At 42.8% G+C, this 15,669-nt stretch overlaps 1 protein-coding gene across 7 annotated transcripts in view; it reads right to left on the bottom strand.

Moving 5' to 3' along the window:
* The window catches only part of CAMTA2 (calmodulin binding transcription activator 2), an 809,661-nt gene that overhangs the window by 689,109 nt on the left and 104,883 nt on the right, over window positions 1-15,669 (bottom strand). For all 7 annotated transcript variants that reach the window (XM_078668358.1, XM_078668360.1, XM_078668361.1 and 4 more), the window contains exon 2: window positions 888-998. In XM_078668358.1, coding sequence (XP_078524484.1) covers window positions 888-948 — 61 coding nt within the window. In that variant the 5' untranslated portion in view covers window positions 949-998. The remainder of the gene's footprint in view (window positions 1-887; window positions 999-15,669) is intronic.

The raw sequence follows: 15,669 nt of genomic DNA, 5'->3' as shown, positions 1-15,669 counted from the left end.
GTCGGAGCACGATTTGGGGTCGTGGTCACGCTCCAGGAAGAACAGGCACACGCGGTGCGGATACGTCACCGACATCAGTCGGCTACAGGATCCGCAAGCCTTGAAGCCGGGCATCCCTGACGTGCACCAGGAGTCGAAGACTCAAAAACGATGTCGACAAAAGTGGGCAAAAAAAACAGTCAAAAAGTGACCGCTCTCTCCGGATCTGCGCTTGCAGGCGCGGAAAAAGAACTGACAGCGCGCGAGGTCAGCGTCTAAGTAGCTACCGCGACATCATCCCGGCGACTACGACGAACGAGGAGCGGACCGACGCCACCTTTCGACGTGCAGGGGTACTGCTGACGAAAAACTTTCCGAATCCAGTCTGATGCGGGGGGGGTAATTCGAAGGTAAGGAATCTATAACTAACTATTACTTGCACATAAAGTTTGTTTTAAAAAAAAAGAATAATAATAGGATACTGCCTGGTGAGATCAGACACTAACCTCACATACTCACTGCTATGCCACTACAGGAGTCGCAGAATGTGCACCATTTGTAACAATAGCTGGACTGGAGACTAATGATCTGCTGGGCACTACAGCCTCAGAAAGGAACGCGTAACTGCTTAGATTGCATCATTAACATAGTTTTTCTTCTCCAGAGAATAACTTGCACTTTGTAAAAACTATGAAGACTTCCAATTCAGCAAATATTGGTCAGGAAAAAGGCCCTTTGGTCAACTCAAGAGCTGTGCACGAGCTGCACACCTGCCACAGTGGAGTCAGGGGTTCTAGTAAAGTAAAACAGGATTATCACTCAATTTCACAAACAATAAAATTACACTCAACTTGGTAACTGCTATGATTTTGCTGTGCACATTTCTACCACTCCGCTTACAAACTTACCAGAAACCTCTGGAGTGTCCTTGTTATTCATCTTAAGCGTTTTCTTTCTCTCATGTACCATCAAGCTTTCCAGGATGTTTCAAACGGGCTGTCTCCTTGAAAGGCTCGGCCCTGTAACAGGAGAGAGAAAAAAGAATACATAAGCAGAAGGTCTTCACCATGTGAGAAAGAGAGCAGTAGAGGCTGCCCGAGAGCAGTGACAAGTAATCTATCAGTGTGAGTAGAAATGAATCTGGTGGTGGGAGTGGGTTTCACTCACTGAGAGAGTTAACTCAACATTTTACACCGAAGTGCACATGCATGTGTTCGACAGACACTGTCACCGTTAGACAGTTCACATGTTCTGAGAGCGATTGCTTCTGGGTAGGTGTTTATATCACTGAGACGGTGGCACAGTTCCCAAATATAGATACACTCAGTTGAATACACTTAGATCTGATGATATGGTCACAATGAAGTGTAAGGGAGCTCAGCCCAGCTATCAAGCTTCCCTCCCTACAGTCAGAATACCTGCAGAATCAGAAAGGATACACAACCTAAGCCGCTCTACCCCAGACTAGTGTGCCACTTGCATTAGGGCTGTCAGTGCAGTTACCGAGCGTACCTCCTACCAGTTAGTTTCTTTGGGAAGTTCCATTAAATGGAAGCTTGCACCGAGAACATTTGTCCATCAGTGCATAGAAGCCAAACTGAGGTTTATTCACAGATTCTTGTGTGCGAATAGACAGGTCCATAGTTGTGCAAGTCCTTGAGTGATGCAGACAATTCTGAAATGGATGTGTGCATCTAGAATCAATTGTAGTGGGTTTTACTCCGGGAGGAGCAGATGACGAGCATGCCTGCATCTACTACATTACTGAAGAACTAGTGTAACAGGCAGCTGCCATGCATTAGGATTTGTCATCAAAAGGTATAAGAACGTATAAGGGAAAAGATGGGCATTAAATGCTGCTACCATGTGCAAGGTTATGGTTCGAAAACTCACCAAAACCTACTCTGGACTTAATATTCTTCATGGGAACCAATGAGTCGAAGAAGCCATGCATCACTCTACAGAAACAGTTTCAAGAAGGACTCTTCAAACCCTTCTTGACTAACAAATATTCAAATTACCCATGGATCTATGTTATCCCCACTAACTGATAGTAAACCCTGCCAGAGTAAAAAAGCATTTGTAATGCAATAAGTCTCGCATTAGGAAAGTTTGAGCTATTGGTATTGTAGATGACAATTTTTTTATTTATGTGTTGGTTTTGAAAATAGCATAATAAAATAGCTTTGTCATTTACAATGTCAATAGTTATAACTTTCGCAAATGTGACACCTATAGAATTTGTAATACAATATGTGTTGTATTTACGTGACTTACATGTCTTGCTATTACAAATAACAATGGCTTTTATTTTTTTTAAATAATTAATACTTAAATAAGTTATTGTAATTTATAATGGCAATAGCTTAAACTTTTGTAAATAACTTTTGTAAAGATTATGTTCAGTGTATTTTATTGTGACGAAAATACAAGAACAGAAGTGAAATATTAACATCTTTTTGTGACATTTGTAATAAAGCTTGAAACATTGAGAGAACATATTTGTACCAGTGATGCTGTGGTGGTGCTGAGTGATGCTGTTGTTGCGCTGAGTGATGCTGTGGTTGCGCTGAGTGATGCTGTGGTTCCGTTGAGTGATGCTGTGGGGGCGCTGAGTGATGCTGTGGGGGTGCTGAGTGATGCTGTGGTGGAGCTGAGTGATGCTGTGGTGGTGCTGTGGTGGTGCTGAGTGATGCTGTGGTGGTGCTGAGTGATGCTGTGGTGGCCCTGAGCGATATTGTTGTGTGCTGAGTGATGCTGTGGTGCTGCTGAGTGATGCTGTGGTGGTGCTGAGTGATGCTGTGGTGGTGCTGAGTGATGCTGTGGTGGTGCTGAGTGATGCTGTGGTGGTGTTGAGTGATGCATTCTTGGCCCCGAGTGATGATGTGGTGTTGCTGAGTGTTTCATATTCTATGCCGCTCCTGTGTGTCTAATTCACAGTAAAGGCCCATTACACGTGCCCAACATCCGGGTCGCAGATTCATAAACAATCCTCCATTTTCCGAGCACTGCGTCGCGTGATACCTCCTGCGAACAGCTAACGTTTTATGGGGCTCGCAATGGACTAATGGAGCACACGAACAAGCGGGCGTTAGAAAAGTAAGAAAGGTCTGTATTCATCGGCCGAGTTCCCATTCCCCAAACATCTGCAGATTTCACAAGGCAGTGCTGTAAAACGCAAAAGATGCTGGTGTGAGCAAACTGTATTTCAAATTCAGATCTGTGACTTCACCCGCACTCCCTCAAAGGCCCTTTATAAATGGCGGTCTATGCTGCAAAGTGTAGGCTTCCAGGTGTGAACACACCAGAGACGCCGAGGGTATGTGCGAGAAATAATGCACTATATGCCGAAGGAAGCAAGAGTGTTTTCATTGAAGGTGTTAACAATATAACACACATAGCAATAAAAGCTGAAAGCAGAACAATTCAAACCATCCAAAGAGCGAGCACAAGGTAATAAAACGCAATGTTAAAACTGTCGCAGTAAATCCTAAACACAAATGAAATCATATCCGTGTCTATGTTACAAAATAAATCCCTTTACATTTTTTGTTAAATTTTGAATGATTGTTAAATTTTGAATGGCTCAATTTTTGTGTCGTTCATTTAACAGGTGTTTACCCATACGCTAGACAAAATAACGGCACTTTTAACAACACAGTGGTAAAGATCTAACCGTAGAAAGGACAGGCTTACGGGGGATGGAAGTGTTGAGAAGTAAACATAAACAAATGCTCCGCGAAGGGGAAACTGGAACCAAGGAGGATGGCTCTGTCGGCCTTGTGCCACAGTGACGCCTCTTGTCTGTTTCCTTCTAACACTTCATCATACTACCATTCGAATGTAATTTCTACCAAGCCGCGCTGTCTGCATTTTTTGCACATCAAACACTAAATAATGGGTTGTCGACCTTGCTGCAGGAACACTGGGACCATGCAGTGAACCATCCATTTAACAAACATTGTGCGAATAAGGAGGGAACTGCAACTCTTAGTTAAAGTGAAAGTACAATATACAAGGCACAGACAGGGGGGAGCGGGAGGCGGGGGGGGAGCAAGCGAGTGGGAGGAAGGAGCATGGTGGTGTGCGAGGCGGATGGGGTGGGGGGGCAGGGGAGCAGGGACTGCAACTCTTAGTTAAATTTAAAGTACAATATGCGAGGCACAGACTGGGGGGAGCAGGAGGCTGGGGTGCGGGGAACAAGCGAGTGGGAGGGAAAGAACTCTGCTGGTGTGCGAGGCCGATGGGGGTGGGGGCGGGGGAGCAAGGGTGCGAGCGAGTGGGAGGGAATCAGCATATGGGGTGTGAGTGAGGGCAAGCGCACGCTGGCGAAGAGTCACGCTTCAATAGATCACATGCATTGGGAGGAATCCGCTTGGAATCCGCTTGGTCAAAGAGTTTGTTTCAACCACTAAACTCTCCTCTATTTATCCCTGCAAGATAGAATAGTCGAGACCTAATGACCCCCATCGGACGCCTCCACCCATCAAACAAGTCCTTCATTTCAGTCCTAATAATGCCACACCAGCTAGAAATATGGATCTCCTTTAATAGACCTCAGGATGAAAGCAGATGTTAATTTCTGAACCAGAACACAAAACTATTTTACAGACTGCAAGCAGGTTATTCTATGTTAGGGTCTCAATGTCAGGATTAAATCTACTAATCAAAAATAAAAGAGAAAAATGGAGGAGGGAAAGTCTGCAGCGGACCGGAGGACAATGCCCTATGTTTCTTTTCACACATTACAACAACAACAATACTTAATGCCATTCTGCCATCATCAGTGTCTTCTACAGGTCATATGTATCAAAACCTTTACACCTTCAAAAACACCTCAATACCACCGTTATCTATGCAAAAAGACCATTACAATGAGGACTTCACCCCCAGAGCGACACATCCAACATTCCCAATCCCAGATTCAAAAAGCCGCCCCCGGACTTCATCAGGACTAAGTATTGACAACAAGTAACTTATCCACTTGCACATTCACTTGTTAGATCATGTCCGCGTCTCATTCCAAATCCCCCTGATCAACTTATTAACTGAACATGCAAATAAATGTATCCAAGAGAGTATGCGGCAGAGTCAGAGCTGGCGACTTTGAAATTGAAGTGTCGGTGTTAGTTCAACAAACTAATATCCCCACCCTTAAATATATATATATAGTCAAGACTTTGCATGTAAAGACATTGTAATCTAAACAACATAACCAAAGGTGTAACAATGAATACTATGAACTGGTCAAAAAAATTCAAAAGGATGGTAACATGATAGTCAGACAATCTGACAAAGGCGGAAACGTCGTGCTCTGGCCTAGGAACCTTTACATGGAGGAGGCGTACTTGCAACTGAATGATTTAAACTGTTACAAACACTGTGATGAGGGAGCATTGAGAAAAGCGCAATCTGATTTCTATTCCATGTAGATGAGCTGGCGGTCGAGTGGGCTCATTAGCATGGATGAATTGAAATTTTTAAAGAATGACCACCCAATCACCCCTGTGTTGTACCTAATCCCCAAAGTGCATAAAAATGCCACTAGACCGCCCGGAAGACCGATAATTTCGGCGTGTGGGGGGTTGCTAGAGAATGCCACAACGTATATTGACTCATTCCTTCAGGAATATGTTGTAGCACTCCCATCGTACATTCAGGATTCAAGTGACTTTTTAAGAAAAATCAATGATGTAAAGTGGGAAAAAGACTACTGGTTAATTACGCTTGATGTAACATCACTTTATACCAGTATTGTGCATACAGACGGAATGAGAGCTACCCAATTCTACTTAGGCCAGCGCCCGATTAAGCTTGCTGAACACAACAAAATGTTACTTACCATGACCAGCTTCTGTTTAAACCATAATTACTTTATGTTCCTCAATCAATACTATCAGCAGGGCAGGGGTGTAGCTATGGGGGCCTGTTTCTCTCCTAGGTATGCCTGTTTGCACATGGGCTACTGGGAGAGACAGGGCCTCCATGGTGATCACCATGCAATCTGCTCCCGCCATATCGTACGATGGTATAGGTACATCGAGGATGTCCTAATGATTTGGCGTCGGACATATGAGGAGGCAACCAAATTCATTGAAACCCTGAATAACAATGTATATAATTTGGCATTTACATCTCATCTGAGTCAGACAGAAGCACATTTTCTGGACATCACAATAGAGGTAAGACAGGACAAGTTGGACACCATACTCTACAGGAAGCCCACTGTAGGCAATACTGTATTGCATGCTGATAGCCACCACCCACCGCACCTAATTAGAAGCATCCCCTATGGGGAGATGCTTAGAATTAGGCGCATTTGCAGCACAGACAACCAGTGCAAAACAGCGCAAGCAGCTAGTAAGCAAAGGTTTCTGGCTAGAGGGTATAAAGAAAGTCTTATTGACATAGCTATCAACAAAGCAAATGCCCTGTCACGTAATGATGCTTTGACCCATAAAAGAGTTCAGAGACTCACAGATACTAGAGTATCTCAACCAACCAGACTCATTTGGACCTACAATAGACAACAGGGTGCACTAAGGAAGATAGTCAACAAACACTGGAACCTGATCAGGTTAGACCCAGTAATTGGTGAACACATGCCTGGCAAGCCAGCGATCACCTTCAGGAAGGCGTATTCTTTGCAGGATGCCTTGGTCAAATCCAGTCCTGAGGTGATCCCCCCAAACAATTGGATGGCCGCAAGCAAAGGGTTTAGGAAATACTCCAGCTGCAAGGCTTGTTCACATGGACTCAATAAAACAGAGTTCCTAACCGCATTTTCCACGGTGCCCCGTAAAATCAATAAACAACTAACGTGCAAGAGTGAATACGTGGTATATGTGCTGGAGTGTCCATGTGGCCTGCAATAAATTGGTAGTACCAAATTGCAGGTCAACAAGAGGATACTCCAGCACATAAGGGCCATCAATACTAATGATGCCACATATCCTGTTGCCAGGCATTTTAGGGAGTACCACAATAACAACAGTGGACTCCTTAAGTATTATGCCATAGATACAGTAGGTCCACTGAGGAGAGGCGGCAATAGGGAGGGCATTCTGAGAACGTTGGAGACTAGATACATTCTAGAAATGGACAGTAAGACCCCGTATGGCCTCAATTCCACAGAGGATTTCTATACTTGCCTCTAGTTAAACACCTAATGTCATCCAATAGCCTGCCACCTCCCTAATCAAATGAAATATCTGTCCTTGGTGCTTATTACCAGAACCTGTGTACCCTATCACTATCATAACTATAAATGTATTAACAGCTAGGTTACATAGTGGGGCACATATGAAATCAATACGTTTGGTTCATCTCTATCGGAATGTGTATCACGTAGCATAGGTTATATATAACCTGAATTTAAGATTTTACCACATCTGGTTTTGTCTTCACATATAATTTTTCATGTAATTTTTGTTTTGTTTATCATATCAGTACAAGCAATTGGCTATGGGGGTCAAGTATTCGAGAAAGTTATAACCCAGTGTATGATATTTGTAATGGTGGCATTACAGTTGTCCAAAATCAGCATAGCCATCGCTATGGGTTTTCAGTGCAGAAGCGGACATTGAGGGCAATCGTGTATTCAAACACAGCATTTCAAGGTCTGATGTGCCAAACCTAATGAAATTTAAAATAACATATGTATATATTTGTTTAAAAAATACAAAATTGTCTATTTATTGTGTTTTATCGTGGTATTTTACTATATACGATACAGGTTTTGCAGACGTCAGTATTCCTATGTATTTATACAGTGAATGTTTTCAATGCTGTGGGATTACCCCGTTATAGCACTTTATACAATATGTTTTCTGTCGCTAGTCATAAGACACACCCCCCTCCTAAGCTGTTAGCCAATCAATTGTACTGTCACCTTTGCACTTGCACTTTAAATTTAGCTCACTTCCCTCAGTGCGTCATGTGACCAAGGCCTCTGTGTAGGCCGAAACGTTATGCTGACGAGGTGTGCCTGAAAATAAAAAACTCACCTGCATTCTGGGTCTTCCGTTTCTTCTTCTGCTGCGGTTCCTGACGGTGGGCGTGCTGCTGATTGGAAACGAACGGATTATATATATATATACACGGAGTTTATTATTTTTTTCAATCAATGGAATGAACATCGCACCCACTTGGGGGTCACGAACTACAAACACCAGGATGCACCGAGAGTGACACGCCCACAAGGGCAGGTGTTTTTAATCAGAACTGAACAGCGCGATGATTTCACTCTGAACATACTGCCACTGAAGAAAGGACTTTATTCCTGAAACGCGTCTGGCAAGGTATTTACTGAGAAGCCTGTGGTTTGATGCAGTGGCTGTTGGCAAGTTTTCGAGTCCATTAAAGAACTTTAAAAGAAGCTTCCTGAGGCCCTCCTTATTGTGCTTCCTGATAAGTTGGATGTTTGGGGCTTTGCACGCCTGACAAGGGGAGGCTCACTGTACTCTACGGGTCTGTCTGGGCTTGTACTTCGAGCCTGGAATCAACAGGAGGAAGCAGTGCTGGCTGCATTTCAGGGCTGCAGCCTGCACACAGTTTGAAACACGAAAGCTACAAAGCAGGACAGTCACAAACCTCAAGCCCAGCACTTCAATCCACACGGAGTTTATTATTTTTTTCAATCAATGGAATGAACATCGCACCCACTTGGGGGTCACGAACTACAAACACCAGGATGCACCGAGAGTGACACGCCCACAAGGGCAGGTGTTTTTAATCAGAACTGAACAGCGCGATGATTTCACTCTGAACATACTGCCACTGAAGAAAGGACTTTATTCCTGAAACGCGTCTGGCAAGGTATTTACTGAGAAGCCTGTGGTTTGATGCAGTGGCTGTTGGCAAGTTTTCGAGTCCATTAAAGAACTTTAAAAGAAGCTTCCTGAGGCCCTCCTTATTGTGCTTCCTGATAAGTTGGATATATATATATATATATATATATATATATATATATATATATATATATATATATATATATATATATAAGCTCCAAATTCCTCAAAAAATCCAGCCGGGTTTAAGGAAAACAGCACTCACGCAAATAGCAGCATATCATCAAAGGGCTTTATTCGAACAAACGCGTTTCAGGATAAGATCCCTTCGTCAGTGTTCACATCAAACAAACATGCATCATTTGAAACATTAAATGTATGTTCCTGTGACTCTCGCTTAATGTGACTTTCATGTGGATGTTGCGATATTTTGCAGTATGCTCATTCTTGTTTTCAGTTTGGATTAATTTTCCTTAATTATGATCACAAGTAATGACCAAAATTGTTGTTTGCCGATATACGGCTTGAAGTATGGAGCTTGTAACCCATTTAATGTTTCAAATGATGCATGTTTGTTTACTACACACTCCAAGATGGCGCGAGAAAACAAGCGCTGGTATTGTAGTCCATTATTTGTGTTTAGGACAACTGCAAACATAGAAAATGGTGCCACTAAGTGTGTTTCCGATGTGAACACTGACGAAGGGATCTTATCCTGAAACGCGTTTGTTCGAATAAAGCCCTTTGATGATATGCTGCTATTTGCGTGAGTGCTGTTTTCCTTAAACCCGGCTGGATTTTTTGAGGAATTTGGAGCTTATATTTTTCACGCGGACACCGTCGCGTGACAGCACCCGCTTCAAAGAGTGACTTGTTGCATGGTGTAACTGGAGCTTTGATTTTCAAAAAACTAGTGCACCGCTGCCGTCGACCGGAAGAAATGAAGAGTAAAGAGTGATCGACTCTCACCGACAACACGGCTTGGAATAGCGCACGAATGTTATGTAACCGGCTCATCTAGAATTGGTAAGCCAGACAATTTAATTACAATTCTGTGACGCTGTGTTTGTTGGTCGAGGGCAGTGAAGCGAAACATAAGCGGCAATCAATCATCGGGCATTGGTTGGTCCCCGGGACCGGGTGACCAAAGTGAGTAACAACAAAATAAACGAAACATGTTCAACATGTCGGAACGCAGAGATGCGGCTGGTGACATCTTTAAGAACAAGAACCCAGATATTACAAAACGGCCACCAACATCAAGCGGTCCTACACAAAACATCTTGACAACTCAATTCCAGAGACTAGAACGACTATATGAGCGAGAACTCCGCAAATGGTGGGAGGGTACATCTTTACAGGGGTACATTGAGGTACAGAGAGTACCGCGAGGTTTACGAATTTTTACTGTACCCGCGTATGAAAACCCTGACCCCCTGCTGTTGGAAACCTGGGCGACCCACATAGCGAATTCCTGCAAAGGTATGCTGGAGATATTAGTCCAGTTCGCGTGGAGTGACCGCGACAAGGTCATTAAGGAAATTGAAACTCTGGAGGAGTTGATTGCTCAAAATACTGACAAAGAGGAACAAGAGAAACTGAGGGAAAATATGAAAAAAAGACTACATAAATATGAAATGAAGATTAAACAAAGGAAACAGGAAAAGTTTGACCGGGATGAGCGGGACTATGCCATGGGTAGGGTCCTCACGTTCTCCAAAAAGTATGACCAACCACGTAAGGAGGTCGCAAGAAAGAGCCATATTTCCCACTCTACAGTGGAATCACCGACTGTAACCTCAGAATCTGATTTGACTGCAAGTGAATTATCAGGAGATGAAACTCCAAGTACAACAGCAGCACCAACCATCAAAACTCCTTTTCAGCAGGAGTTCAAAGTTATCAGAGAGAGTTGGCTCAGAGGCGGGAAGAACAAGCCCCCAGAAGATCAAGACAAACCAGACGTGGCGGTTGGAAGAGGAAAAGGAACCGCACAAACAGGAACAGTTCCAAGGATAACCAGGAGCAAGAGGAGAGGCAGATGGTGAGAGCATCTGACCACCTAACAATCGTGAATCTGTCCCAGCGAATATTGACACCAGCAGAGGAATCTGTTCTAAAATTGGGCTTAACATTCTGCCCTAATAACAACATGGAATATACTCAAACCCGGATAGATTTATTTAAATGTATCCGAAAGGTCAAACTTCACAAATTCTACAAGACTAAACCGACTGGGAAAGAAGCAAAACAACTGAGACACAACAAAAAAGATACCGATCTGCTATCAGTTAATGATTTGACAGCATGCGAGGTCTTAGAAAATCTGAGACAAGAAGGAGACATGGAAACAATGGAAAGTGGTCATACTCTCACACAAAGACTGATGAACATTGATGTTGATCAAGAGGCGCCTAAAAGTAAATTCAAATCGGCTTCAAAATTTGTCCCCCAGATTGCAACTGATGCAATAGATGTTTTTTCGGACGCTGTCATCAGGGACCTGATGGCTATGAGGAGAGAACATAATCTGGATAAAACAAAATCATATAACATCACAATAGAACAAAAATTGGCAATCAAAATGTTAACGGAGGACAAAACAATTGTGTGTAAACCTTCCGATAAAGGAGGAAAAATTGTGATTATGTCAAGATCGAGTTATGTCTCAGAGGCTATGCGGCAATTGCAAGATATGTCATGTTACATGCCAATAAAAAAACAAGAATATCTGAAGAGGATTGACAACTTGCATATTTTGCTTAAAAAATGGCATGACAAAAAGATGTTGGATCTTGAAGAATACCTTTTTCTGAAAAACCTGAATCCCATTTTACCTTGTTTCTATCATTTACCTAAGATCCATAAGAACAGTGACAACCCCCCCGGAAGACCCATCATTTCCTCCATAGGAGGTCTAACTGAGAATCTCTCAAAATTTCTGGATCACTTTCTTTTTGACTTTGTGCTATCTTTGAGGTCTTATATCAGAGATACCACTGATTTCATTGAGAAGGTAGAACTGTTAACCTGGCAACCCTCGTATGTGCTAATTACACTGGACATTGCAAGCCTATATACTTGCATAGATCATGAGCAAGGTTTGCATGCAGTGGAATACTTTTTAAAGAAAAGAGCGTTAAAATACGCGATGCATAACAAGATGTTATTAGAATTGATTTCATTTTGTTTGCGTAATAACATCTTTATTTTTCTTGATACCATCTACTGCCAACTCTCTGGTACGGCCATGGGTTCCTGCTTCGCCCCCAGCTACGCGAATTTATTCGTGGGCTGGTGGGAGGAGCAGGTAGCCTGGGCTGCAGAGAATGAGGTTTGGACGAAGAAAGTGATATCTTGGCACAGGTATATTGATGACCTGTTCCTTGTTTGGGACGGGTCTATAGAGGAAGCCATGGATTATATCAGAATACTTAACCAGAATGGGTGCAATCTTAAATTTACTGGTGATGTGAGTAAGGACAGTGTTAATTATCTAGACTTACAAGTAAGCATTAGAGAAGGCCAACTATGCACACAACTCTATCGAAAACCAACAGCTGGGAACAGCGTGTTGCATTCGACAAGCAGCCATCCCCGTAAACTCATCAACAGCATTCCATACGGGGAATTTTTACGGCTCAAACGAAATTGCAGTCAGACCATAGATTTTGAGCAAGCTGCATCAGAGAGTATGGAGCGATTCAAAATTAGAGGATATAGTGGTCAAGTTCTTCTGGATACTTTGAATAAGGTTAGACAACTACCCCGGACAGACCTTTTTGGTAAAAAGACACGCCCCATCTCAGATGGTAAATTCCGCATGATAACTTCATATGCAGCCAACTCTTTTAAATTAAGATCTATACTGTCCAAGCACTGGCACATTTTGAAATCTGACCTGATTGTAGGACCAGATATTCTAGCCACACCATTGATCACGTTTAAAAGAGCAAGATCGTTACGTGATCAGATGGTTCATAGTTACTTGGAGCCTCCGGAAAAACAAACAGGTACCCTAAAAGATGCTAAAGGATTTTTCCCTTGTGGGAAATGCAAGGCCTGTTTAGCAAGTAAGAGAACATTAACATACGTAGTTCCTGGCTGTAAAGATGGCAAGAAAATTGATAAATTCATGTCTTGTCACACAGATCATGCAGTATACTGTCTGACATGTCCCTGTTTGTTGAGGTATGTGGGGAGTACCATCAACCCCGTCAAACTAAGGGTGCTCGAGCACATGAGAGCCATCACTAACCGAGATTTTACATACCCGGTGGCCCGACATTTTGCTCTGAAGCACAAAAGTGATAGGAATCTCCTGAGATATTTTTGCCTAGACTATGTCAGTGAAAATCCTAGAGGAGGAAATAGGCTACAATCGCTCAGAAGATTAGAATCTCGATATATTGTGGACTTAGAAACCAGGGCGCCTAAGGGCCTGAACATGGGTGAAGAACTAGTATCACACTTGGGTTGATGAATCAGTATCATAGTAATTTGTAATTTCATCAGTCATGACATGGCAATAAGAGTGAAAAACTTCTTTAAGTATAAGAGAATGATTTGTAGAAAGGGTTTTTGCCTTAAACTGCACCGAAACTTATCTGTTTAATGTATTTCATGCATCTAGAAGCTATTGGGTTTAAGTATTCCGAGTTTTTGCAGCTAATATTTGGCTGCCAGTGCCGATCCACGGCAAGATGTATGTTCCTGTGACTCTCGCTTAATGTGACTTTCATGTGGATGTTGCGATATTTTGCAGTATGCTCATTCTTGTTTTCAGTTTGGATTAATTTTCCTTAATTATGATCACAAGTAATGACCAAAATTGTTGTTTGCCGATATACGGCTTGAAGTATGGAGCTTGTAACCCATTTAATGTTTCAAATGATGCATGTTTGTTTACTACACACTCCAAGATGGCGCGAGAAAACAAGCGCTGGTATTGTAGTCCATTATTTGTGTTTAGGACAACTGCAAACATAGAAAATGGTGCCACTAAGTGTGTTTCCGATGTGAACACTGACGAAGGGATCTTATCCTGAAACGCGTTTGTTCTAATAAAGCCCTTTGATGATATGCTGCTATTTGCGTGAGTGCTGTTTTCCTTAAACCCGGCTGGATTTTTTGAGGAATTTGGAGCTTATATTTTTCACGCGGACACCGTCGCGTGACAGCACCCGCTTCAAAGAGTGACTCGTTGCATGGTGTAACTGGAGCTTTGATATATATATATATATATATATATATATATATATATATATATATATAAATTACCTACTGGCGATAGCCAGTAGGTATATATAGTTAGGATTGTTTTCCATAGGGAAATCGCAACATTCTATTGGGAATAACTTTGGCGCCGGTTGAGGAATCTTCCTGAAATTTTCCTTAACTTTGCCTCGCGGCGCTCCGCTCCTTCCCTGAAAGTTTGGGGGGGATTCGTCAAGCGGGGGCCGAGATAAAAGGGGGGTCCCAAAACGTGTTTTCCCCATGTTAATTTCCATACGGCGGTTGGACTCACTTTTAGCCCGAACGGCTGAATGGTTTTCCACCAAACTTGGCAAAATTGTAGGGACTGGTAGCCCGATGTGCCTTTGCTATGTCTCAAGATATGTGCTCCAGTGGTTTTTACGAAAATTAACTTTGAAAAAAATATATATTGGGCTACATTGGGCTATATATATGTTAGAGCCCAAATGTAGCCCAATGTAGCCCAATGTAGCCCAAAGATGGCCACCAGAGACAAAAAAAACAAATGTAGCCCAAATATCAGCCAGATGTAGCCCAACTATAGCCCAATGACAGAATGTCCCAGAGTGTTCTAAAGAACAACTAGAGCGCTAACAGTCTTACTTATGACAAATGTATGGCACACCTGAAGTCATCTTGATTGGAATAAAGTGTTAACACTTAAAACATTTAATTTGCAAAGGAACAAAATGAGGGGGTTCATTTTGCCATAGAAATTATGATTAGTGCTGAAGAAAGAAAAATTAGGGCACATTTTGAGTGACTTCTCAAATCCTCTTATATTTCATTAAAAAAATTCTGATATGCAGTCTCCCAAGATGGCCACCAGAGACAAAGAGCCCAAATGTAGCCCAAATATCAGCCAGATGTAGCCCAACTATAGCCCAATGCCAGAATGTCCCAGAGTGTTCTAAAGAACAACTAGAACGCTAACAGTCTTACTTATGACAAAAGTATGGCACACCTGAAGTCATCTTGATTGGAATAAAGTGGTAGGCGGTGGCAGGCGGTGGTCACGTCTTTTGAAATCTGTAACTAGACCTACCTTGCTGTCCAAACCCTTCGTGGCAGAGGATGATGTGGGTAAAAGTTATCAGACTTTATGTCAGCAGATTGGAACATCTCTGGATAAATTGATCCCTCTAAGAAATGTAGGGGACAGGCCTAGAAGAACCAATGCTTGGTTTACGGAGGATCTGGGCCAGCAAAAGCTCCGCTGCAAGCAGGCGGAACGACTTTGGAGAGGAGATTATAGGGAAGTAGACAAGGTGGCATATAAAGCGACCTTGCAGGAATACAAGATCCAGCTGAGGAAAGCCAAGGCTCAGTTCTTGGCGGACACTCTGACTAGGGCCGCTAACAAAGCGCAGGCGTTGTTCAAATTGGTGAACAACTTAGCCCATCCGCCTTGTGCTGCCTCGAGCGTCCCCATCTCCCAGGACTTGTGTGATTCTGTGGCTGACGCATTTGAGGAAAAAATTAGGAAAATCCTAAGTGGACTTCAGAGCTCGGAGCAGGTAACAGCTTCCTTGCTCCCCCCGATAGAACCATCTGCTACGGGGGTTCAGCTGTCCTGTTTCCCGTGCCCCTCCTTGGAAGATTTCTGCCTTCTTGCTAATGGTGTGTCATCAGGATCACCACTTGA

The sequence above is a fragment of the Lissotriton helveticus genome, chromosome 12, assembly GCF_964261635.1.
Source record: "Lissotriton helveticus chromosome 12, aLisHel1.1, whole genome shotgun sequence".
Lineage (NCBI taxonomy): Eukaryota > Metazoa > Chordata > Amphibia > Caudata > Salamandridae > Lissotriton > Lissotriton helveticus.
This window is presented reverse-complemented; position numbering and strand designations above follow the sequence as displayed.